We start from the raw sequence: 23,522 nt of genomic DNA, 5'->3' as shown, positions 1-23,522 counted from the left end.
AATAGGTAACACTTCTTGTAGTATTATAGAATCATATGCATATGTCAATGGATTGCTTAATAATACAACACCAAATGGTTTTATTCTACTAGTATGACAGTTTCACTGACAGAGTTAACCCCTCGTCTGTGGCCTTTCTTAAGGCACAATATTGTGTCAGTACGACGTGCAGCTTTAGAGACGTTTCACACACTGCTCGGCTTACACGATGGAGAGGTTAGTTGCTTTTCAGTTTCTTAATTTTTTTAAATATTTCAATTCTAAATGTTTTTTTGCTACGCTATGATTTAATATTGTCATTTATGTCTTGTATATATATGTTTGGAATAGTAATTACATCTACACAAGAATAATCTGTGTGCATGTTAAATTGTTGGTACTTAATCCAGGACTGTTCCTAACCTTATATAGGCTGAAAAATGTAACATAAAACTGTCTGGATCAACCAGTATTTTAATAAGAATGAATGTTTAATACTGTCTTTATAATTGCATCAAATAATTTATGTATGTTCATCATTTATTTTTGTTATTGAGTCAACATTTGAATCCACTTGCTTGCAACAGAGAACCTGCTTATGGCTCATCCCTATCTACCAAGATGCAGTTCGTCACATCTACCAGCGCAGCATCCTTGAGGACAGGGCGGACATGTTGCCCCTTATTGTGAAGGTGTGGACATCCCTGCTACAGTGTGCCAACATGGAACACCTGTATGCTCTGTCTGTCCCCTGGCTGGGGGTGTGGCTGGCTTTTCTCATGCAGCCCCCAAGGATAGCTTATGATCCAAGTCTTCTCATTGAATCTAAGCATAAGCCTAGGGTAAGTCCACAAAGTGTTATAAGATGAAAACTCAAACAGTTCTCATTTTAAAACAAAGTACCTGGTTTTGTAACTTTTTAAAAATTTGTTATAAATTAATATTGTAATAATTTTGGTGAGTTAATCCATTTTTATAAATATATTTTAATTTATGTAATTAAAAGTTGTGAGTGAGATTAATCAAATTTTCAGGAAACTTCCACAACAAAAGTAAAATATCAGGGTGAAGTAAAGCATGCTGTCCAAGACTACAAGAACTTTATTGGTGGGTGTGATGCTTCCATAGGCTGCACATCAGAAACAGATGCATCAATTTATAGGGCTCGCATTTGTGGTGCAAGGTAGTTTGCAACATTTTAATTTATTTACATTTCCTCCTCCTTGTAGCAAGTAGTATTAGAATGTTAGTAAAATGTATTGATGAAGCTAATTTATTTTAGTATTACTATAACCCTAATTATAACTTGGACCCAAACCTTGATACCTGCAGAATAATATGATTGGGTGGGTTTTGTCCCACCAGCATTTCAACCGTAGTTACAATATCTTTGTGTTCTTCTTTCTTCTTCTTCGTTCTTAATTTTTAGTGTTGGGAGGGATCGAGCCTTATCTGCCAGAGGGTTTGAACTCGAGACTTTTTTTCGAATTTATCAACCATGAGCTTTGCGGACTCGACCATGCTTCCATCACAATTAAGGATTACGTGTCAACTGGTTATGCGCCATTGAGGCCATTGACTCCGATTTCAGCCTGCTTTTCTTTTTGGATTTGCTTCCATAGCCTTTGTCCAACCAAGAACAAACTACAAGGCAGCAGTTGTTTGAATTTGGAGTTGTCTCTCCTAGAAGAGTGGCTGTCCCCAGCTAACGAGCCTCATCTGCCCGAGGGTTCGAACTCGAGACTTTTCGGTTTAGCAACCATGAGCTTTACCGACTCAACCACGCCGACCCCTCTTCTTTGTGTGAAGAATGCTGTTTTTAACAAAACCCATTATTTTCAGGCTATTTGGAATGCTGGCCACCCATTTGTGCAGCCCAAAACTGATTATACCATTAGGGCAGGAGCCACCAACTTTAGTGTTGGAGAAATTGTTTCTGTTCCACCTGAATGGAAAGTCAGCTGTCCAGAGATTTGTTGTTGGGCAGGCCATCTATTTCTGGGCACTTCAGAGCAAGGTAAGGGGGGATTTCAATTCATTTTGGACAGCTGCTTGTATTTACTTGTAATCATGTTAAATCACAATTAGCCAGTTGTTTAAGCTAAGATGTTTTTTTTTTCATTTTTATATTTTCTTTTAGCTGAGAGCTTCTTTTTAAAGCCTGTTTTTTTTTTAATTAAAAAGAAATTGTCAGTCATTTATATAAAGCAATTTACTAGTTAAGGAGTGTGTTACTTTATACAAATGAATAAAAAGTATTAATATAATTTTTAATTGTATTTCTACAATTTGAAGTATCAGAGCCATGATCCTTTTTTAACTGTAATAAATTTTTACAATAGTTGAAAACTTAAGTGTTCATTGATGAGCTAATCCCGCATTGGTTAAGCCAGTGTTAAGGATTATTGCATGTCAACCCCAAACCTAATCTAAAGAGTTAAAGCTTCAGTATCCTTGATAGTATCATATTTAAAAGGACTGAATGTTCCTGTACCCCAGCCATGTCAGTGTCCCCCAGAAGTTGTTAAACAGCTGATGAGCTGCCTCTGTGATTTGATCTACTACGATGAGATCGCCATCGCTTTCACCCGCATGCAGAATGACTGCCAGGATTTCCTGGCCTCACTGAAACAGAATGGTGTCAATTTGGATGAGACATACCCACCACGGTTTGTAGATGTGTTTGCATGATAGCTAGCTCAAAAACATGTCATCATTGCTCTTGTTAAGCAGTATTATGTTAAAAGTATTTTGAATATATATTTATTTAAGTTTTATTTCATTATTATGAGAAACTTACATTTATACATAGTTGTATTTGTTTTAAATATGATATATTTTATGAAAATGTTACATTTTAATGATTTTTCAACCAAGCTCAATCTTTTCCTGTTTATGCCCAAGATTCATGGGGCAGATGAAGTAGAGTTTATGTTTCAATGACCTCTGCATGCAAGGGGATAATGTGGTCAGCACTATTTCCACCCTATGTAAATCAGGTACCCCTCAGAGCTGAGTGGACTTAGGAAAGTCCTCCAGTCTTAAGTCTGAGATAAAAACTTGAGACCTTTGGATTAGCAGCCAAACACTCTACCATTTGACCAAACCATTCCATAAAAAAAGTTCATAACTGTTAAAAGAATAACAAAGAACAATTTAATACTTAATTTTGTTTTCTCCTTGACTGTCATGCAGGCAACTACTTACCCTCGAGGCAGCACAGACCCTCACCTCAACAACGTACAAGCAGGTCAGGCCTCTGCTCAAACCTCAGGTCATGGCAAGATTTGATGAGCGCCAGAAACAGCTTAGTACAATGGTCACTCTCACATCTCAGGACCAGCAGACATACAGTGTCAGGTCAGTCTAGCTAAGGAATTGTTAAGATCAAGGTGGTCAGTTTGGCAGATTAAATATAATTATTCACCTAATTTAGTTTTTGCTTATGAAGAGTTGCGTACTCCAAGACTCACATAAGATGCCCATCAGAGCTGGGTTCACATTTTTTTAGATGGATATTTTGTTACTTCTTTTAAATGGGAGCCAGACATTTGCCTGAAAGACACTCACCTGAATGCCTTTTGCCCAAATGTGACAAATGCTTGAATGGACATTTGCCAGAATGTGACAAATGCCATTTGCTTAAATACGACTAATGCCCAAATGAGTGATCAAACGTTATGTTTATTTTGCCTGTTTACTCCATTTGAAAAATGTGTTTAAAACTATTGTTGTACTGTTAGCAGCCTTAAATCACTATGTGAGTCAAGTCCATCAGTTGTAACTTGTTTGGTATTTTCAGAGTTTTATGTAGCTTAGCCATGGCTGTAGTAACATTGGATGCATTACCTGAGAAGTTGAACCCTGTAGTTCGGCCCTTGATGGATGTCATAAAAAAAGAGGAGAATGAATTATTACAGGTAGGGACATTTTAGCCAATATTTTAATTATTAATTTTGTAATCAATTAATAGGTAATTTATTATTGGATGAGGTTAATAGTTTTCTTTCATAAGAAATGATAAATAGCTGTTTGAAGATCTATATAAGCATCTTGTGAGTTTAAAATGAATCGAGTAGTATTTACAGTTTATAAGTAATCTTTAGTTTTTATGTAATGTCTTTAGCACAGAGTATTCACAGTTGACTTTATATTTCCTTAACTTGAAATCTACAGGAGGAAGCTGCCAGTTGTTTGGCTGAGCTCATCAGGGCTTGCATCAATAGAGATCCCAGCCCTAACTCCAAAATAGTGAAAAACCTCTGCAACTTCCTCTGTGTGGACCCCACTGTAACCCCCAATGTCACCAACCCAGCACCAACCATCTTGTCTCATGGTGAGGCCTTTGTTTAAATATAGCTTGCTACACAGCATACTGAACTTTTTTTTTTAATATGCTGTAAAATGTATCATTTATTTTCATACAAGGATAGCATTATAAATGTACATTCTTTTATAATTAATCAGAGCAAATGTGCATATTGACTTAGATGTAAATTGTAATATTAAACTCACACACAATAACATATTTTAAAACTCTACCTTACAGGTGCTGAAGCTAGTAACTTGGAGATAACTTGTACAATGTCAAAGGGAATACTCACTCTCTCTAATCTACAAAAGGTTATCTCCCTTTATTTACTCTGATAGCATAACTTTTTCTTATACCGTGTTTACACTTGCGGCATGTATACACGGCTAAAAAAAAACAACTTGCAGCAAGTTAGAATACATGTTCCGCTGGAAGAATGTTTTTATATAACATTAACTTGATGCAAGTTTTGTTTTTCCTACACATGTATCATATACATGTCTACACATGTATCATATACATGTCGCAAGTGTAAACGCTGTGTTAGAATTGAAATATTCAATAATGTCACTTTTTTAGCTCATAGTATTTTTAATTTTAGAAAATGTTTTATAAATTTAAAAAGACAGCTATTAAAAAGTATTTCATTTTCCGTCAATTTATACTACTTTTTCTTACAAAACAAACAAAACAAACCATAAACTATCAATCACACAAGCTAACATATTATATATTTTTCTTCAGGTGAATGAGCAGAGTATTAGGAGAAGAATGCGCAAGACATCAAATTTACTTAAAGGTGATGCGGCTGCTGTCAGCTTAGAGGCTGAACTCTCACAGGAGAGGACTGAACAGTTAGAGGTATGTCTGTGAAGAGTTAGAGTCAGAGATCACACAAAAATAACTGTCTATGCATCAAACATGCATGTTCTAGCAAAGGGTTAAATATACATTAAATTAATTTAAGAATTTATTAATTTACAGAGAAAAGCTAATTGTTTATATGATAAAAGTAGGTCAGTGCAAAATAACTATTCGAAGTTTTAGTTCAGCGGTCCTTAACCTGGGGTCGATCCAACCTCAGCTGTTCTGTGAATCAGTCTTAGGGGTTTGGCGGAGGTCAACACACACCCTACTCATATGATTTCACAATCCGATTTTGTCAGTGTGGACGATATAATTATTGAGATGGGTTTGGTGAATGCGTATATGAAACTGGTAGTGTATAAAGTCAAATTAAATAGCAAAAGCAGTTGACTGTATGTTTAAGAATAGATTTTATTTCATTAGTTGAGGTTATTATTTAATAAAAACAAAAATTTAATTTTGAATAGCCTCATTGAAAATTGTGAGCTGTAAAAATAATAAATAAATCCCTAACTAAGTAACTAAGTTTTACTGTAATGTATGTCTTACTGGAATGTCTTAAAGCAAAACAGCACGCAGTCCAATTTATGAGGACAAAAATATAGGCTACATATGAAAATTTAATTTATAAAATGATGAACTTACTGTAAGAAAAAACCCATTTAACAGCAACAGAAACAACTGACAACACAGAGACAAGGGGCTGAAGCAGCATTGACTACCCTGTGTAAGACCTTTAACGAAACACTGCCATCCCAGTTGCCTTCTTTATGGAGTGTGTGTGTGGATACATTTAAAGTTGTTGAGAATACACAAAAAGGTAGGATTTTCATTATTATTATTAGTCCTAAAGGAAAAAGTAGTACTTCATTTTTTTAAATTTATTTTTAAGTTTCTCAACCTTTAAACTCAGTTATTTTTTAGTAATGTAAACTTATTTACAGCTTGAAAAAATTCTATGCAAAGATGTAACTTTTCAATAATTTTACAGAAATCCAATTTTCCATTTGTAGGCAAATTCCCACTGATATTTTATGATTTCTCATGTTAAACTTTTAGTTTAAAAAAATTGCACAGCTTTTCCCATATATTTCTTTTCCCCTACCCTATATTTGTCATACTATGCTTTAGTACCCCTTTACCATGTTTTATACCCATTTACATCACTGGAAATGAATTTCAGTCAGTTTAAATACCACAAACAAACATTTTATTTTTTGTCAAAGTCCTTTTATTGGAGTTCACTTTGGTATTTTAGTTAGAGATAAAAAGAATTTTAAATGTACTCTTCATACTGAATGTTTACTAGAAAAAACAGAAGAATCTAATGGTGTAGATGTACCTTCAACACAAGAGTTTGTAAATAACCTTCAGACCATTGAATGTATTCTTCCTTCTCTACATGAAGAGCTACTGCCTTCTGTAAGTAATTTAAATCTATTGTTTATTTTTAAAAAAAAAGTATTTGCACACCAAAAAACCCGTTCATCACCGCAAAGCTCATTAAACAACTTATTTTTTTGAATAATTTTTTGTGCTATTTATTATTACAATAGTTTTTTTTTCATGGTTATGCATTTGTTATATCAAGATCTATCTTATAATATTTTTTTAAACAGTATTTACAGTTTTTATACATGTATAAAATTTTCCAGTTTAGTCATGTATCCATAAGAAATGGGTTTCAATAACTTCAAAATACAAGCAGTGAATCAAAAAGAAGTTTTGCTTCATGGATAGACTATATTTAAGTCCCTTAAATATCTATTACAGATGAGTTGGATAAAATGTTGATTAATTTAAATATCTATTACAGCTTCTAGATGAGTTGGATAAAATGTTGATTCATTTAAATATCTATTACAGCTTCTAGATGAGTTGGATAAAATGTTGATTCATTTAAATATCTATTACAGCTTCTAGATGAGTTGGATAAAATGTTGATTCATTTAAATATCTATTACAGCTTCTAGATGAGTTGGATAAAATGTTGATTCATTTAAATATCTATTACAGCTTCTAGATGAGTTGGATAAAATGTTGATTCATTTAAATATCTATTACAGCTTCTAGATGAGTTGGATAAAATGTTGATTCATTTAAATATCTATTACAGCTTCTAGATGAGTTGGATAAAATGTTGATTCATTTAAATATCTATTACAGCTTCTAGATGAGTTGGATAAAATGTTGATTCATTTAAATATCTATTACAGCTTCTAGATGAGTTGGATAAAATGTTGATTCATTTAAATATCTATTACAGCTTCTAGATGAGTTGGATAAAATGTTGATTCATTTAAATATCTATTACAGCTTCTAGATGAGTTGGATAAAATGTTGATTCATTTAAATATCTATTACAGCTTCTAGATGAGTTGGATAAAATGTTGATTCATTTAAATATCTATTACAGCTTCTAGATGAGTTGGATAAAATGTTGATTCATTTAAATATCTTTTACAGCTTCTAGATGAGTTGGATAAAATGTTGACTCATTTAAATATCTATTACAGCTTCTAGATGAGTTGGATAAAATGTTGATTCACCTGTCTCACAATTCCACTGCTGTCCGTCACATGATCTCACGGGTGATTGCAGCACTCTGCCAGCGCAGCACTCTTAAAGTTATGCATTTTATCATTGACCACGTGTTGCCTCTGCTAGGGGCTACTGACGATGAGATGAAAAGAGAAGGGGGGACAGAAGTCATAGCCAGTATCCTTTTATATCATTGTTATATACAAGAGAAATACTTTTGTTACACATTATAACCTTGTCTATCACAACTAAAATAAACTTAAATAATTTTTTGTTACACAGTATATCACATAAAAAACTAAAAAAAATTTTTTGTTACACATTATGACCTTATCATCATACAAAAAAATTAAAATAATTTTTGTTATACTATATGACCTATCATGTCACCTTAAACCAAATGAAATTCTTTTGTTTCACTTTATGACAATACAATTTACTGATGACTCTTTTAAATATAAACAACATGACCACAGGATGACAACTGTGTATAGAAGAGATTGAATTTTTCATCACCATTTACAACCATCTTGTAGTTCCTTAATGATGTGTTCAGATATATTAGAATCTCTGGGCATAGAATCATTGCCTTATGTTGTCCTGCTTGTGATTCCTATCCTAGGCCGCATGTCTGACCAAACACCATCTGTGCGTCTTATGGCCACACATTGTTTTGCTACACTCATTCGTCTGATGCCTCTTGAGGTATGTAGCCAGTGTCTTTGAAGATATAAACATACCTTTATTAAAAATCGTCTTTAATAAAATAGAAACATAAAAAATTATTTAAGAAATTATAAAACAAAAATTAAAGTATTAAATATTACACTTTTTAAATTCATAATTTAATTAATTGAACAAATTATATTGAATTTGAAAAAAAAAACGAAATAATTTTTTCTTTACATCGCTAAGTACAAATTTGTTTTGTATTCTTTTCGTTTAGGCTGGGATCCCTGATCCCCCATCAACTGAATCGTGGCTTGTAGATCGCAAAGAACGTGAAAGAAAATTCCTTGAGCAGCTCTTTGATATGTCTAAATTAGAGAATTACAAGATCACAGTGCCTGTCAATGCTGAGCTTAGAAAGTACCAACAGGTAAGTGGTTCCCAAAGCTGCTGCACTGTAGTGGGGAGAGTCATATGTTTTTCTAAAATAGAAAGGTAAAGTACCCTTTACCACCTTATGATTCATGTGGCAGCTGAAGTAGAGATGACCACTCTGTCCATACGTTTTTTTGTAATGATTCATTTTTTTAATTTCTAAATATTTAGTTTGGTCCATACCCTGCAAGTATTAAATTAGTTATATCTCTGTTGTCTGAGAAATCAATTTTGTTATTAAAAAAAAGAATTCCAAATTGTTTTAGTTAAAAGACTAGGCAGATGGTTCCAGTGTTATGTTTTTTATTGCCAGGATGGTGTCAACTGGTTAGGGTTTCTCAACAAATACAAGCTTCATGGTATCTTGTGTGATGACATGGGTTTAGGGAAAACTCTACAGTCTATATGTGTCATGGCCACTGACCATCTGGAGAGGGAAAACAGGCACAAGGTCAGTGAACTTTGAATATATGAACATGCTTAGTTTACTATTTTATTTCTTTGTATGGAACTACTTTCATGTTTTTGTTTAAGTGGTTGTAATGGAATCTCTGTAAGTTACTGTAATATCATCTTTGTAAGCTTGTGATCTGTGTAATTTACTAAAAGGTCATCCTTATAACCTGTGTTAGTTACTAAAATGTTAGCCATGTAATGCCATTGTTATAAAACTTTAGGTAATGTCATCTCTTTAAGCTGTTATAATATGTAAGTTTCTGTACTTTATTTTTCCCCTCCACCTCCCTCCACAGGAATCCCAAGACCCAGACTCAGCTCCCCTACCCTCCATTGTTGTCTGTCCACCTACCCTGGTTGGTCACTGGGTGTACGAGGTCAACAAATTTGTTGACCCTGTTTACCTCAACCCACTCATGTATGTTGGTCCACCAGCCGAGCGAAACAGGTTTGAACCCATTTTTTTCAATCTTGATACCATTTGACAATTCTTTTAAACTACAATGAAAGTAATGCAAAATTAAAATTGGAAACAATAATTCTGGGCCTTCCATTTTACAGGTTACAAAAGCGAGTGCCAAAACATAACTTAATTGTTGCTTCTTATGACGTCGTAAGGAATGACATTGATTTCTTTAGGTGAGTGTCAGGTATTGTGCATGAAATCTAATGATATACCATTTACCACACCAGTTAGCTACAAAGCTAATAGAAAGTCTAATTATGTACCAAACTACTTAAGTAGTGGTTTTTAATAATATATGATCCCTACTATATTACTACACATGTGTAAACTTTCAGCTCCTTGCGCTGGAACTACTGTGTGCTTGATGAAGGCCATATTATTAGAAATGGAAAAACAAAGGTAAAGAGCAATCCTCTTCTTCTTGTCTAACATTTTAGCTCACAATGTGTTTAGCTCACAGTGTAGTTTAGCTGCAATTTGTATTTGTTAAGATGTAGTTTTGTAACTAAAAACTAATTAATGCAGAATTTACATTTACAGTAACATAATTTATTAGTAAAGGGTTTTATAATTGATTATCGCAACTATAAAAATAGAAAGCTAAAACTGTCTACATATTTAACATTATGTAAATGAATAAAGTTACAAAATGTTCAAATTTGATATTCTTTCTTTTATAGTTAGCCAAGGCAACCAAACAACTGATCTGCAACCATAGGTTGATACTCTCTGGCACTCCTATTCAAAACAATGTGCTTGACCTCTGGTCACTCTTTGACTTCCTCATGCCTGGTTTTCTTGGCACCGAGAAGCAATTTCAAGCCAAGTATGGGAAACCCATCCTACAGAGCAGAGATGGGAAGAGTTCCATTAAGGAACAAGAAGCTGGTATGTTGTGTTGTTTTAAGCTGTTTTGTTATTTGACCAATTCTGTATCACTGAAAGATAATATGGTTTAGTCCAATTACAGATAACTTTGTTTCATTAGATAGAATTTGTTTAGAAATAATAAATGAGTAGTGCGAACCCTAATAAAGTTTGAAGTTACTTCATGTAGGCTCGACACCATTCAATATTTACTAACAAAATACAGCAGAAAATATGTTATTTTTAAAATGTTTTTTAGATTTTAAACAAAAATACATTGTGTCATTTATTCAGATCTAAAATATTACCCTTATGTCTTGTCAGGTGCCTTAGCTATGGAATCCCTTCACCGCCAAGTTCTGCCATTTATTCTCCGTCGGCTCAAGGAAGATGTCTTACAAGATCTACCCCCTAAGATCATTCAAGATTACTACTGTGATCTTAGTCCACTACAGGTGTGTTTTTAAAATAAGGGTTTAAAAAAATGTTTTATAACCATGTTATACTGCAGAAGGTAATTTGTTGTTTTGTGTGTGTGACAGATTGAACTGTATGAAGACTTTGCCAAGTCTAGAGCCAAGCGTAATGTGGAGGAGACAGTTGCGGGTAGTGAGGACAGCAAGGACAAGCGCGGATCCAACCAAGGGACAACTCACATTTTCCAGGTAGAAAACAATTCAAAATTCATGTTAATTGTTTCATTCTCACAAATTGTGCTGTAGATTTAGTAAAAAAAATACCACCCTTTCAGAACAGATGGTCTGTGAGACAGATAGAATTCATCAGTTTATTTGATGGGAAACTGTTCAGTAAATGCATAAAAATACAGAATAATATATATATGATTCAGCACAACTAATTTGAATAATACACTATTTTAAAAAGCTGTGTAAATGTATTTTAAAAAGTCTTGAAGTAATTTTATACATAGTTTAATTAAGCAATTTCTGTTGACAGGCCCTGCAGTACCTGCGTAAAGTGTGCAACCATCCTGCGCTGGTTGTCAACCAGTCCCACCCTCGCTACAAGCAGATCATGGCCAACCTGCAGCAACAGAATACAAATCTTCATGATCTCTCACATGCTCCCAAGCTCAATGCTTTAAAGTAATTTTCAATTCATTTTATTTTTTTTATTTTGTGTCATTAATTCCTTTTTTTATTTTCCAATTATACTTGTAAGTAATTGAATTATTACAGGTGCAGCAAGTAATTATAAGTAATAAAATAAAGTATATTAAAATAGTAAATAAGTTGAAAATCACAATTGGTTATAATTGAAAATAAGTTAAAAACATGAACTAATTAATGTTTTTTGTGGTAAAGCTCAAACTTGGCTAATCCAAAAAGTATCAAATTTGTTTCGTGGCTGAATTCTGTATTACTCCTCTTGGTTCACTAGGCCCTAATGGGTTACTGACTTAAGTGTTGAAAAATAAAGCTTGGTGGACATAATACTGCAAAAGTAGTTTTGAAAATGTTCTTTATTTTGTTTGTTATTAATCAAATGTTATTTGAATCTCCAGACAACTGCTGAATGACTGTGGTATTGGTCTGACCAATAGCACCAGTGTAACCCAGGGTTCCCCAGCAGGAGTGGACAGTGTGCCAGTGGTCAACCAACACAGGGTCCTGCTCTTCTTCCAGCTGAAGAGTCTCTTGGACATTGTGGAAAAAGATTTGCTCAAGTTAGTTGCTTGGGATTTTTCTCTATTCTCTTCTTTTCATGTCTTCTTTTAGAATCTTTTTTTTTGTTTTAATAGTGTATATTAAAGTATATTTCTTATTATTACTTCAAACTGGTCTTAAATTATCTAAAATGTTTCTGATTGCAAAGGTTTAATTTAAATTTTGTATGCTCAGTTATTTTCTAATTACTGGTTAAAATCTGAATCTATTCTGTTACAGCGTAAATTATCACTCATAATACGATCACCTAAATCAGTTTTTGGGTGTAGCGAGTTATTATTTGAAATGCACAGTTGTATAAATTCTTCTACATTTGACTCAAACACCTAAACCATAAACCAATAGAAATTATTTATTTTAATATATGACCTTTGACCTAACAAAATCTATACACATTTTTTTCAGTTTGCTCACACTGGTAAAAATTACCATAACAATTGTGGTATGACTTAGATGAAATGTGCTATAAAAAATATTTGTGTTTGTTTACACCTAGGGCCCAGATGCCAAGTGTAACATTCCTGAGACTTGATGGCAGTGTGCCTGCAGGCTCCAGACATGACATAGTGCATAGGTTAGTAATGGGTGAATATAGGTGGTGTGTCTGTTAGAGTAGTTTCCTGGATATTTTAATGATATCTTTCTCTGATTCATATATTGATCTACTCTGTTACTGACAGATTTAAGATTGATCCCTCTATTGACCTACTCTACCTATAGATTTAACAATGATCCATCTATTGACCTACTCTACCTACATATTTAACAATGATCCCTCTATTGACCTACTCTACCTACATATTTAAGGGCATGGGTGGGTGATGAGTACCAACTTCCTTATTTCCGAGTCTAAAGATATAATACTTGGCTAATAGTTATAACTCAAAGAGTTAAGCATAAAAATATTTTTTTAAATTTTTTAAATCTTCCGTTGCCATGGTGGCGGCGGCCATATTGGATTTTATTGACGATTTTTAAATGGAAATAACTCAAAAATGGTTTGTATAAATTTCATGAAAACTTAATATAGTCTGCAGACACATGTGTTTAAGACTTCTGATAGATTACATTTTCAAAAAAGAAAATAGTTTTTTTTTAATTTATTTTTTTCAAACATTACTGTAAAAATTTCTTTATTTCGTCCAATTTTTTCACTATTTCAACAACAAAAATTTTTTTTTTACAAAAATTCCAAAAGTGTTCTATCAGTTTTATTTGAACATATATAAAGAGTAACTGGAGCAAATTTAGTTCAGTTCTGATAATTATTAACAAAGTTATTTCAACAATTGTACAAAAAAACATCAAACTGAGAAAAACGCAAAAAACTAACAAAAAGTTGCAAAAAATGAACATTTATCGCTGTATGTCACTAAAATCGACCACATTTATAGCCTGAAGTATGGTGCTGCTGAATATATTCCTTCTGAGCTTGTTCGGCTGTCAGTTTTCTTTTTTCTGGCGCTCTTTGTGTTACCTAGAGTTGTAGTAAAGCTGTTGTCATGGCGACTTTTTTCGCGTCCTTCACTGGGTCCTCGACTATGGTTTCCTTCTTTTGACAGCAATGCCATAGCAGGCCTGGGCCCAAAATTGAATTATGCTATCGCAGAAACAGCAGTATATTTTGCATGGTCTCATGTCTAAAGCCAATTATGATAAGACGCTGTCTTTGTGTATTGTGAAAGGCCTTGTTCTGGATTCTTTTGCAGTTGTATACTTACGGTTTACAACATTTTTATTACTGCCACACCATGCTTGAATCAAACCCTTTACACTTTTTTCATCAATAGCAGCCACTAAATCAGTGTGCGAGGAAATGTATTGATAACATCAAGAAGCAAATCACATTCGACAATAATTCTGCATTGCTGTGGTTTACAATTAGCACTACCAGTACTAGATGTAACAGTGCTTTCTTCTGTCTGTAAAAACCGTGTCTTACATTGCCGCAGTTTCTTAGTAAATGTGCATATTACATCTGCACCAGTGCTTGTCTGATTAGTGCTAGATTGAGTAGAGGTAGCTGCAATCAGTTGCATTCGGACGTGCCCTAGCTTTAGTATATTAGTTAGATGTGTGTATCTATTTTTAGCGAGTGTTTTGTTCTACGCATTATCGAAAGAGAAACAAATTAAATCGTCTCACTGCTTATGATAATTCACACAAACTAATCTAAACTGTTAATAGTATATTTAATTGAAATAATTATATGTTAAAATAATGTAAGTATTTTACAGAAGCTTAGAGAAACAAAACTAGATCAAACTTAGCAACGCGCTGAAACTAAGGGAATGTTTACTTCCGAAGCGAAACGACCAATCGCTAACTAGCTTCCGCCGTCGTATGCCAATGAAAAAATTGAGGTAAAAAATTTGCATACCGGAAAAACCCGACTGAGTAAAATAAACAACTTTATGACGTAGAAAAATAATCACATTAAAATAGGTATTTTGATGGTCATTTAATTTTAGAACAAATATAGAAAGGAGGTCACAGCCTTTCCATTGATATGAAACACTTTAGGTTTCCGCGAAGCCTAATAGTACTTTTCTAGGTTGAAAAATTGCTATTTTTACCAAAAAATTAAACAAAAGACCCTGTACACACTACATTGAACCCGGTTTTTCATAATTAAATACTGTTTTTAGGGTCATAACAATGTCATTTTTAGATTCAACGATGGTTATTCTGTATAGATCAAGTAAAAGTGGGAAATCGAGGATTTAGTGGATTTATGACGAAAAGTACACCCGCCCATGCCCTTAACAATATCCCTCTATTGACCTACTCTACTTACATATTTAACAATGATCCCTCTATTGACCTACTCTACCTACAGATTTAACAATGATCGCTCTATTGACCTACTCTACCTACATATTTAACAATGATCCCTCTATTGACCTACTCTACTGACACATTTAACAATGATCCCTCCATTGACCTACTCTACCTACAGATTTAACAATGATCCCTCTATTGACCTACTCTACTGACAGATTTAACAATGATCCTTCTATTGACCTACTCTACTTACATATTTAACAATGATCCCTCTATTGACCTACTCTACTGACAGATTTAACAATGATCCCTCCATTGACCTACTCTACTGACAGATTTATCAATGATCCCTCTATTGACCTACTCTACCTCAAGATTTAACAATGATCCCTCTATTGACCTACTCTACTGACAGATTTATCAATGATCCCTCTATTGACCTACTCTACCTACATATTTAACAATGATCCCTCTATTGACCTACTCTACTGACAGATTTAACAATGATCCCTCTATTGACCTACTCTACTGACAGATTTAACAATGATCCCTCTATTGACCTACTCTACTGACAGATTTAACAATGATCCCTCTATTGACCTACTCTACCTACAGATTTAACAATGATCCCTCTATTGACCTACTCTACCTCAAGATTTAACAATGATCCCTCTATTGACCTACTCTACTGACAGATTTATCAATGATCCCTCTATTGACCTACTCTACCTACATATTTAACAATGATCCCTCTATTGACCTACTCTACCTACATATTTAACAATGATCCCTCTATTGACCTACTCTACTTACATATTTAACAATGATCCCTCTATTGACCTACTCTACTTACATATTTAACAATGATCCCTCTATTGACCTACTCTACCTACAGATTTAACAATGATCCCTCTATTGACCTACTCTACTGACAGATTTAACAATGATCCCTCTATTGACCTACTCTACTGACAGATTTAACAATGATCCCTCTATTGACCTACTCTACTGACAGATTTAACAATGATCCCTCTATTGACCTACTCTACTGACAGATTTAACAATGATCCCTCTATTGACCTACTCTACCTACATATTTAACAATGATCCCTCTATTGACCTACTCTACCTACATATTTAACAATGATCCCTCTATTGACCTACTCTACCTACATATTTAACAATGATCCCTCTATTGACCTACTCTAGTCACATATTTAACAATGATCCCTCTATTGACCTACTCTACCTACATATTTAACAATGATCCCTCTATTGACCTACTATACCTACATATTTAACAATGATCCCTCTATTGACCTACTCTACCTACAGATTTAACAATGATCCCTCTATTGACCTACTCTACCTACAGATTTAACAATGATCCCTCCATTGACCTACTCTACTTACATATTTAACAATGATCCCTCTAATGACCTACAGATTTAACAATGATCCCTCTATTGACCTACAGATTTAACAATGATCCCTCTATTGACCTACTCTACCTACATATTTAACAATGATCCCTCTATTGACCTACTCTACCTACAGATTTAACAATGATCCCTCCATTGACCTGCTGTTGCTAACTACACATGTTGGAGGCCTGGGTCTCAATCTGACTGGTGCTGATACTGTGGTCTTTGTGGAGCATGACTGGAACCCAATGAAAGATTTACAGGTAAGGGTGCACCTTTATTTATAGCTATATCAATATTTACAGGTAAATTTTTACCTTAATTTACAGGCAAGGCTGTACCTTGATTACATCTAAAGGCACATCCAGAACAAAATGTAACCAATATATTACTAAAGCTAAATAATCAAATCGTCTATACTTCCATTACAGGCCATGGACCGTGCCCATCGTATTGGCCAGAAAAAAGTTGTTAATGTTTACAGGCTTGTAGCTAGAGGGACCCTTGAAGAAAAAATTATGGGGTAAGTAGTTTTAAGACTCATTTTATATCTTTGATTTTTAAAAACTCTTTTCAAGTATTCCAGTTTCTCTGTAAGTAACCCCACCTCTCCTTACCAAATTAAATATTTTGTATTTGTTTCATTTAGTATATGCATATTCAAATACATGTACACACATAGATGTTTAGTAATATTAACTGTAATTAATTTTACATTGGTAAAACAGTAGATTATAAATAGATAAAAGAGAAACAAACTTTTTTTTGAGTTTAGTAAAATTTTAAAACCAAAATGTTACTCAATTATGTTAAGATCTCTACTTTTCTTTTCTATCTAAACCAAAGATGTTAGATTTCCACACATAAACCATGTGTTTCTATCTCTTGTCTAAACCAAAGATTTCCCCACCTAAACCATGTCTTTCTGTCTCTTGTCTAAACCAAAGATTTCCCCACCTAAACCATGTCTTTCTGTCTCTTGTCTAAACCAAAGATTTCCCCACCTAAACCATGTCTTTCTGTCTCTTGTCTAAACCAAAGATTTCCCCACCTAAACCATGTCTTTCTGTCTCTTGTCTAAACCAAAGATGTTAGATTTCCCCACCTAAACCATGTCTTTCTGTCTCTTGTCTAAACCAAAGATGTTAGATTTCCCCACCTAAACCATGTCTTTCTGTCTCTTGTCTAAACCAAAGATTTCCCCACCTAAACCATGTCTTTCTGTCTCTTGTCTAAACCAAAGATGTTAGATTTCCCCACCTAAACCATGTCTTTCTGTCTCTTGTCTAAACCAAAGATGTTAGATTTCCCCACCTAAACCATGTCTTTCTGTCTCTTGTCTAAACCAAAGATGTTAGATTTCCCCACCTAAACCATGTCTTTCTGTCTCTTGTCTAAACCAAAGATTTCCCCACCTAAACCATGTCTTTCTGTCTCTTGTCTAAACCAAAGATGTTAGATTTCCCCACCTAAACCATGTCTCTCTGTCTCTTGTCTAAACCAAAGATTTCCCCACCTAAACCATGTCTTTCTGTCTCTTGTCTAAACCAAAGATGTTAGATTTCCCCACCTAAACCATGTCTTTCTGTCTCTTGTCTAAACCAAAGATGTTAGATTTCCCCACCTAAACCATGTCTCTCTGTCTCTTGTCTAAACCAAAGATTTCCCCACCTAAACCATGTCTCTCTGTCTCCAGGCTGCAGAAGTTTAAGATGGCTGTAGCCAACACTGTGATCACCCAAGAGAACTCCAGCCTCCAGACCATGGGCACTGACCAGCTGCTGGACCTCTTCGTCCTGGACGACAACAAGAAGGGCAAAGAGGCAACATCTGCTGACCAGGAGAAAAATGCTGGCAAAGCTCCCAAAAAGGAAAATGTCAAGGCCATTCTAGAAGGGTTGGAGGAGTTGTGGGATGAGTCATTGTATGAACAAGAATACAATATGGAGTCTTTCATGAAGTCTTTAGGGAACTAAAGGCCTGGGCACTGTAGTTTTTTAATTACCTGATTTTAAATGTTTTTAGTTATATTATCTTAGTTTTATAAACAAAAAATATTTCAATCCTAAGCTAAACTTGGATTAATTTAACAAAAAGTTATTCTGTCAATGTTATAATTTTTGGCTACTTTACTTACCACAATCCTAAGCTAAAAGAATGGGTAGTTACATTTTGTTACTTAGTCAATGTTACATTTTTTATGACAATTCATAGATTTATAGCTTCCTTGTTATAAGAACTTAAATAACATTTGGGTTGTAATAGGTATAGCAATGCATTATTTTGTTATAGGTTGTAGGTGTGATTCATGGTTGCTAAACCGAAAAGTCTCGAGTTCGAACCCTCGGGCAGATGAGGCTCGTTAGCTGGGGACAGCCACTTTTCTAGGAGAGACAACTCCAAAATTAAACTACTGCTGCCTTGTAGTTTGTGCTTGGTTGGACAAAGGCTATGGAAGCAAATCCAAAAAGAAAAGCAGGCTGAAATCGGAGTCAATGGCCTCAATGGCGCATAACCAGTTGACACGTAACGCTTAATTGTGTTGGAGGCGTGGTCGAGTTGGCAAAAAGCTCATGGTTGATAAATTCGAACAAAGTCTCGAGTTCAAACCCACTGGCAGATAAATCTCGATCCCCTTCAACACTAATAATTAAGAACGAAGAAGAAGAAAAAGAAGACTAGGTGTGATATCAATGAAAACCACTGTCAAAATTCTAGATCTTAAGACACGCTCAACTTTTCTATTTGTCCCCATGGTCCTCTCTGATTAGAAGCACATGTCTAACAGCTGTAGCTGCCATTTACTTTTGGACTGTAATATTTTGTACTACAAATCTTTATCAAAACATTTAGTAATGTCAGTGTAGCTTGTACAGAGAAGTGTTTTAACACAAGCTTTGAGCCATATATTTGTGATAAAAAATCTGTTTTTCTTACAACTTGGAGGTACTCAATTGCTAGAGCTGCTGTCAATGGAAAAGAACTTGTATTTTTAATCAATATGTGGTACTATGAATTTTGTGCACCAGAATAATTTTGTATGAAAGTTTCTACTTTAAACAAACTACGGTTGTATGTTTCTATTTAAAACTAACTGCAGTTGCATGATCAGTGTTAAATTTTTTTTTTTATCAAATGTTCATGTTTCTGGTTTTTGTGCAGTTTTACATGCAGTGTACTTATGATAAAATTTGTCTTTCTGGTTCTGTTATTTTTTTCTATCACTTCTCTTCCATCCTCACTATTTGATCTACTTTAATCTGTTTGAAATTTGCATGCCATTTTTATTCCTATCCAATATTTGCAAGACTGCCCTAAATCTCATAGACCATGTTTTTTTAGTAAAAAGACTGCAGTGTATACTGGCTGTAATGGAAATGTGTCACTACATTCACGGGTACTCATTTTCAGCTGAGTTGAGAGAAAGAGCAGATCTCAAATTGTTTTATTGACAAGATGATTCCAGTGTTTCCTGAGTTTTGTTATTGCTCATTTTGTTTCTGGAACTACACCTTTTATTGATATCATTTTAAGATATATTTTAAAACTATTTTGTTTTTATTTGTTTAAGCTGAATGTTTTTAAAAATGTTAAATACTTAGTTGCATCTCTGCTTGTGATGATACAAGGTGGCTAGCTACATACATAATGGTGTGCTGGCTGGCATTGTGATGATGTATGACCAGCCTAATGTAGTGGTGTGTGGCTAACAGTTTCATAGGGTGTGGGTAGCTTGTGATGATACAAGGTGGCTAGCTACATACATAGCTCATAATGGTGTGCCGGCTAGCATTGTGATGAAGTATGACCAACCTAATGTAGTGGTGTGTGGCTAACAGTTTCATAGGGTGTGGGTAGCTTGTGATGATACAAGGTGGCTAGCTACATACATAATGGTGTGCCGGCTAGCATTGTGATGAGGTATGACCAACCTAATGTAGTGGTGTGTGGCTAACAGTTTCATAAGGTGTGGGTAGCACATTAAACAAGGCATGGCCAACACAATGTACTGGTGTGTCTACTAAGTGTATGGCTTGTTTTTATACATGGGTGTAAGTGAAATTTAAAAAAAAAAAGATTTATCTTATGCAAGCCCTTAAAGTAAGTTTAATGCTTTTTTACTTGACAAATGACACCTAGCAGCTTTGTTAAAACTCTACAAGCCAGAGCTTGCTTGTTACATACTCCCACAACCACAACACAAATCCTAGTATGACACCATGCATCAACTTCGCACACACATTAATTACAGACCAGCCTTGATTTTATTTGTCATACATGTGTCACATAATTCAAATTATTAGAATAACATTTTTCTTTACCCTAAAGTTTAATAGCTGTAAATATATTTGACTGAACTTTGAGGTTGTTGTGTTAAAAAATGTTTGCATGTGTATTGAATGTTAAGTCTTCCTTTGATTGTATTGATGTTGTAGACTTCTTCAAATAATATTTCTCCACAAACCCTTCTACTGTAGTGGAGGGGGAGTTATTGTTTCAATACTCACCTATCAGATTAATACTTATGACATTTTGTGACAATAATTATGTTCTATTCACAATGTATCACATATGCATTCTAATTTTGTTATTTACCTGCCTTTTACCCTCTGCACAATGTTTCCTATGAAACTTTCAATACCAGTCAAATATTCCTCGACCTAACCCCCTAATTGGCTGTTGCAGGCAGCAGTCTGAATTTTATGTTGATTGAATGGGCCCAACACATCATCACCGCTGTCTACTGCTCAGTGGCGGAACTAGAGGGTGCTACAGAGTTGGGGTGGCGCAACCAATGCAGACCTAGTTTTTTGTTCCGATTAAAAAGTCACCCCTCCCACCCCCCCGGCAAAGAAAGATATTCATTTGCACCAGTGACACAAATTTTACTTGATCTTTTTATTTTTTTATTTCTTCTTTGTTATAAAAAATAATCTTATAACTATTTTTATTTAATGCAAATTGTATCTATTACAATTAGTACTAGCAGAAGAGAATGTACTTTTATGACTCTAATAACCAAATTTAAATTGTAACTGAAACATGTTTTGTGTGCTGAGCTATTCTTTAACTATTTCCAACACATTTGTGTTTGTAAATTACATTGCAAATAGAATAAAATAAATAATTGAGAAAGCAGAATATGTTGAGCCAAGTCAAAACAAAGTTTAAAATTTTAAAGTGTAAAGTTTTAAAAGTTATGAACTAAAAAGCAATATAAAAATATTTTTTCTTTGTATTTTGAGTCTTCCAAACGTGTTTTTTAAAAAGTGTTTGGATGACGAGGTTAGATGTAGAAAATATTTTTAAGAGACAATGTGATGATACTTGTTAGATTTCCTTGACCTTGTTACACTACATGCTTTCACTCTATTTATGTACTTATAGGTTTAAATGGAAAATTATTTAGGAAAACCCTTGAAGACAAATTTAGGCATTTGATGTTATTTTTTTAAATAAAGTTTTGTGAAGTTTTATTTATGAGGGGTTGAAGAGTGTTAGAGTGTTAGGTTAAATGTGTGTAATTTTACTTTATTTTTTATTTGTGAGGGGATTTATTTTATTTTGTGAGGGGCTTAAGATTATGTTTGTGAGGGTTTTATTTTTTGTGTGGGGGATTTATTTTGTGTTTGAGGGGATTTATTTTATGTGTGAGGGGCTTAAGATTATGTTTGTGGGGATTTATTTTATGTTGGTGGTATTTTTGTGTGTGTTAGAGTTTGAACAAAGATGCAATAAATCGTTGAATTATTCATTTTTCCATTACTAAAAACTTGAATTTCAATTATGGGATGGCTTGCAGCTTGTGTAAAGGCTAGCGTTGTTTTAATCATGACTTGTGTACTTGTAATGGTTTTAATGCTGATGCTAATGTATAGATTAACATTGTTTAATGAAGATGGCTTTGGAAAAGGATAACAAATATCTGTACACCATTTTGACCACAAGGTGTTGTGGATTAAAATCAGAAAAAAATATGACATCAGCAAAATATTTGTATTGACAACTAAAAGATTAATTAATGGTCAATGTAAAAAATGGCATTAGCAAAATATTTGAACTTAATTGACTTGTGAAAGACTACTAACTGTGAGGGTATTAGATTATAAATACCTATTTATCAAACATGATTTATTTGAAAAACCTGTGTAAATTTGATTCTTTTATCCATGCTTTGAAAATGTTATGTTTTTAGCCTCATTATAACATAATGAGCTTCTCAATAATTCATTAGTATGTATAAAAACAATGCTTTTATTCAAATTATAAATTTTATTAATTTAACAAGTTGAAGTTGATGAGTTGTATTTATTTCATCTGACATACGCTGTATACAAATGTAACAAAAATCGTAAGACCAATGCCTTTCCATCTATTTTTCAAAAGATCATTATGATATTCATACTAATAGGTCAATGGTTTTTAAAAAAATATGTAACATTTTTAAGCGTTATTGAAACTGTGTTTATTTTAAAATATTGCATTTAATTTGTTAAAAAATAAAAGACAAAAGTGTTTAAAAAAAATAGAAATGTTTTTTTTTTTACTGGATTAAGTGCACTTGTCAACTAGGGTAGAGAAAATACCAAGTGGTAATTGCCATGTTAAAACTGCTGTGAGTAAATTAACATTGGACAATTATCTTGGCACTGCAACCAACTACCTGGGGAAAAATTACCATATAACTGTTGTGGAACAGCTACCATATGACAATTACTATGTTGAAATTACTGTGAGATAATTAGTTTATTAATTAGTAAATTACCATGGGACAACTACAAGAGTACAAATACATAAAAAAAATTAGATAATCACCATGTAATAAACATAAGCATGATGTTATGACTTAATACACCAAACAACACACCAATTCAATCAATAGATTATATTTTGTGTAATTTATGGTAAAAAACTGTTTATGCACAACTCACATACGTACTGTTTGTTTAGAAATAGATACACCATAAATACAATAATCCACTAAATAAGTCATAATGTTACCAAAATATTATGGTACAATGAAATAAAAAAAA

The 23,522-nt window shown here is 33.7% G+C and overlaps 1 protein-coding gene across 1 annotated transcript in view; it reads left to right on the top strand.

The window, feature by feature from the left end:
• Positions 1-19,904, top strand: part of LOC131950334 (TATA-binding protein-associated factor 172) — a 29,196-nt gene extending 9,292 nt beyond the window's left edge. Inside the window, exons 14-41 of the mRNA XM_059312437.1 lie at positions 93-216; positions 567-821; positions 1,014-1,162; positions 1,822-1,996; positions 2,479-2,648; positions 3,175-3,339; positions 3,782-3,899; positions 4,156-4,315; positions 4,529-4,602; positions 5,036-5,152; positions 5,828-5,978; positions 6,468-6,580; positions 7,675-7,876; positions 8,256-8,404; positions 8,646-8,798; positions 9,117-9,254; positions 9,556-9,707; positions 9,821-9,898; positions 10,061-10,124; positions 10,406-10,613; positions 10,917-11,047; positions 11,135-11,257; positions 11,550-11,698; positions 12,118-12,279; positions 12,777-12,854; positions 16,622-16,751; positions 16,920-17,011; positions 18,185-19,904. Coding sequence (XP_059168420.1) covers positions 93-216; positions 567-821; positions 1,014-1,162; positions 1,822-1,996; positions 2,479-2,648; positions 3,175-3,339; positions 3,782-3,899; positions 4,156-4,315; positions 4,529-4,602; positions 5,036-5,152; positions 5,828-5,978; positions 6,468-6,580; positions 7,675-7,876; positions 8,256-8,404; positions 8,646-8,798; positions 9,117-9,254; positions 9,556-9,707; positions 9,821-9,898; positions 10,061-10,124; positions 10,406-10,613; positions 10,917-11,047; positions 11,135-11,257; positions 11,550-11,698; positions 12,118-12,279; positions 12,777-12,854; positions 16,622-16,751; positions 16,920-17,011; positions 18,185-18,464 — 4,060 coding nt within the window. The 3' untranslated portion in view covers positions 18,465-19,904. The remainder of the gene's footprint in view (positions 1-92; positions 217-566; positions 822-1,013; positions 1,163-1,821; positions 1,997-2,478; positions 2,649-3,174; positions 3,340-3,781; positions 3,900-4,155; positions 4,316-4,528; positions 4,603-5,035; positions 5,153-5,827; positions 5,979-6,467; positions 6,581-7,674; positions 7,877-8,255; positions 8,405-8,645; positions 8,799-9,116; positions 9,255-9,555; positions 9,708-9,820; positions 9,899-10,060; positions 10,125-10,405; positions 10,614-10,916; positions 11,048-11,134; positions 11,258-11,549; positions 11,699-12,117; positions 12,280-12,776; positions 12,855-16,621; positions 16,752-16,919; positions 17,012-18,184) is intronic.
• Positions 19,905-23,522: the final 3,618 nt, after the last annotated feature.

This window comes from Physella acuta, unplaced genomic scaffold, assembly GCF_028476545.2.
Source record: "Physella acuta isolate Inbredline_101_S28 unplaced genomic scaffold, ASM2847654v3 ptg000754l, whole genome shotgun sequence".
Classification (NCBI taxonomy): Eukaryota; Metazoa; Mollusca; class Gastropoda; family Physidae; genus Physella; species Physella acuta.
This window is presented reverse-complemented; position numbering and strand designations above follow the sequence as displayed.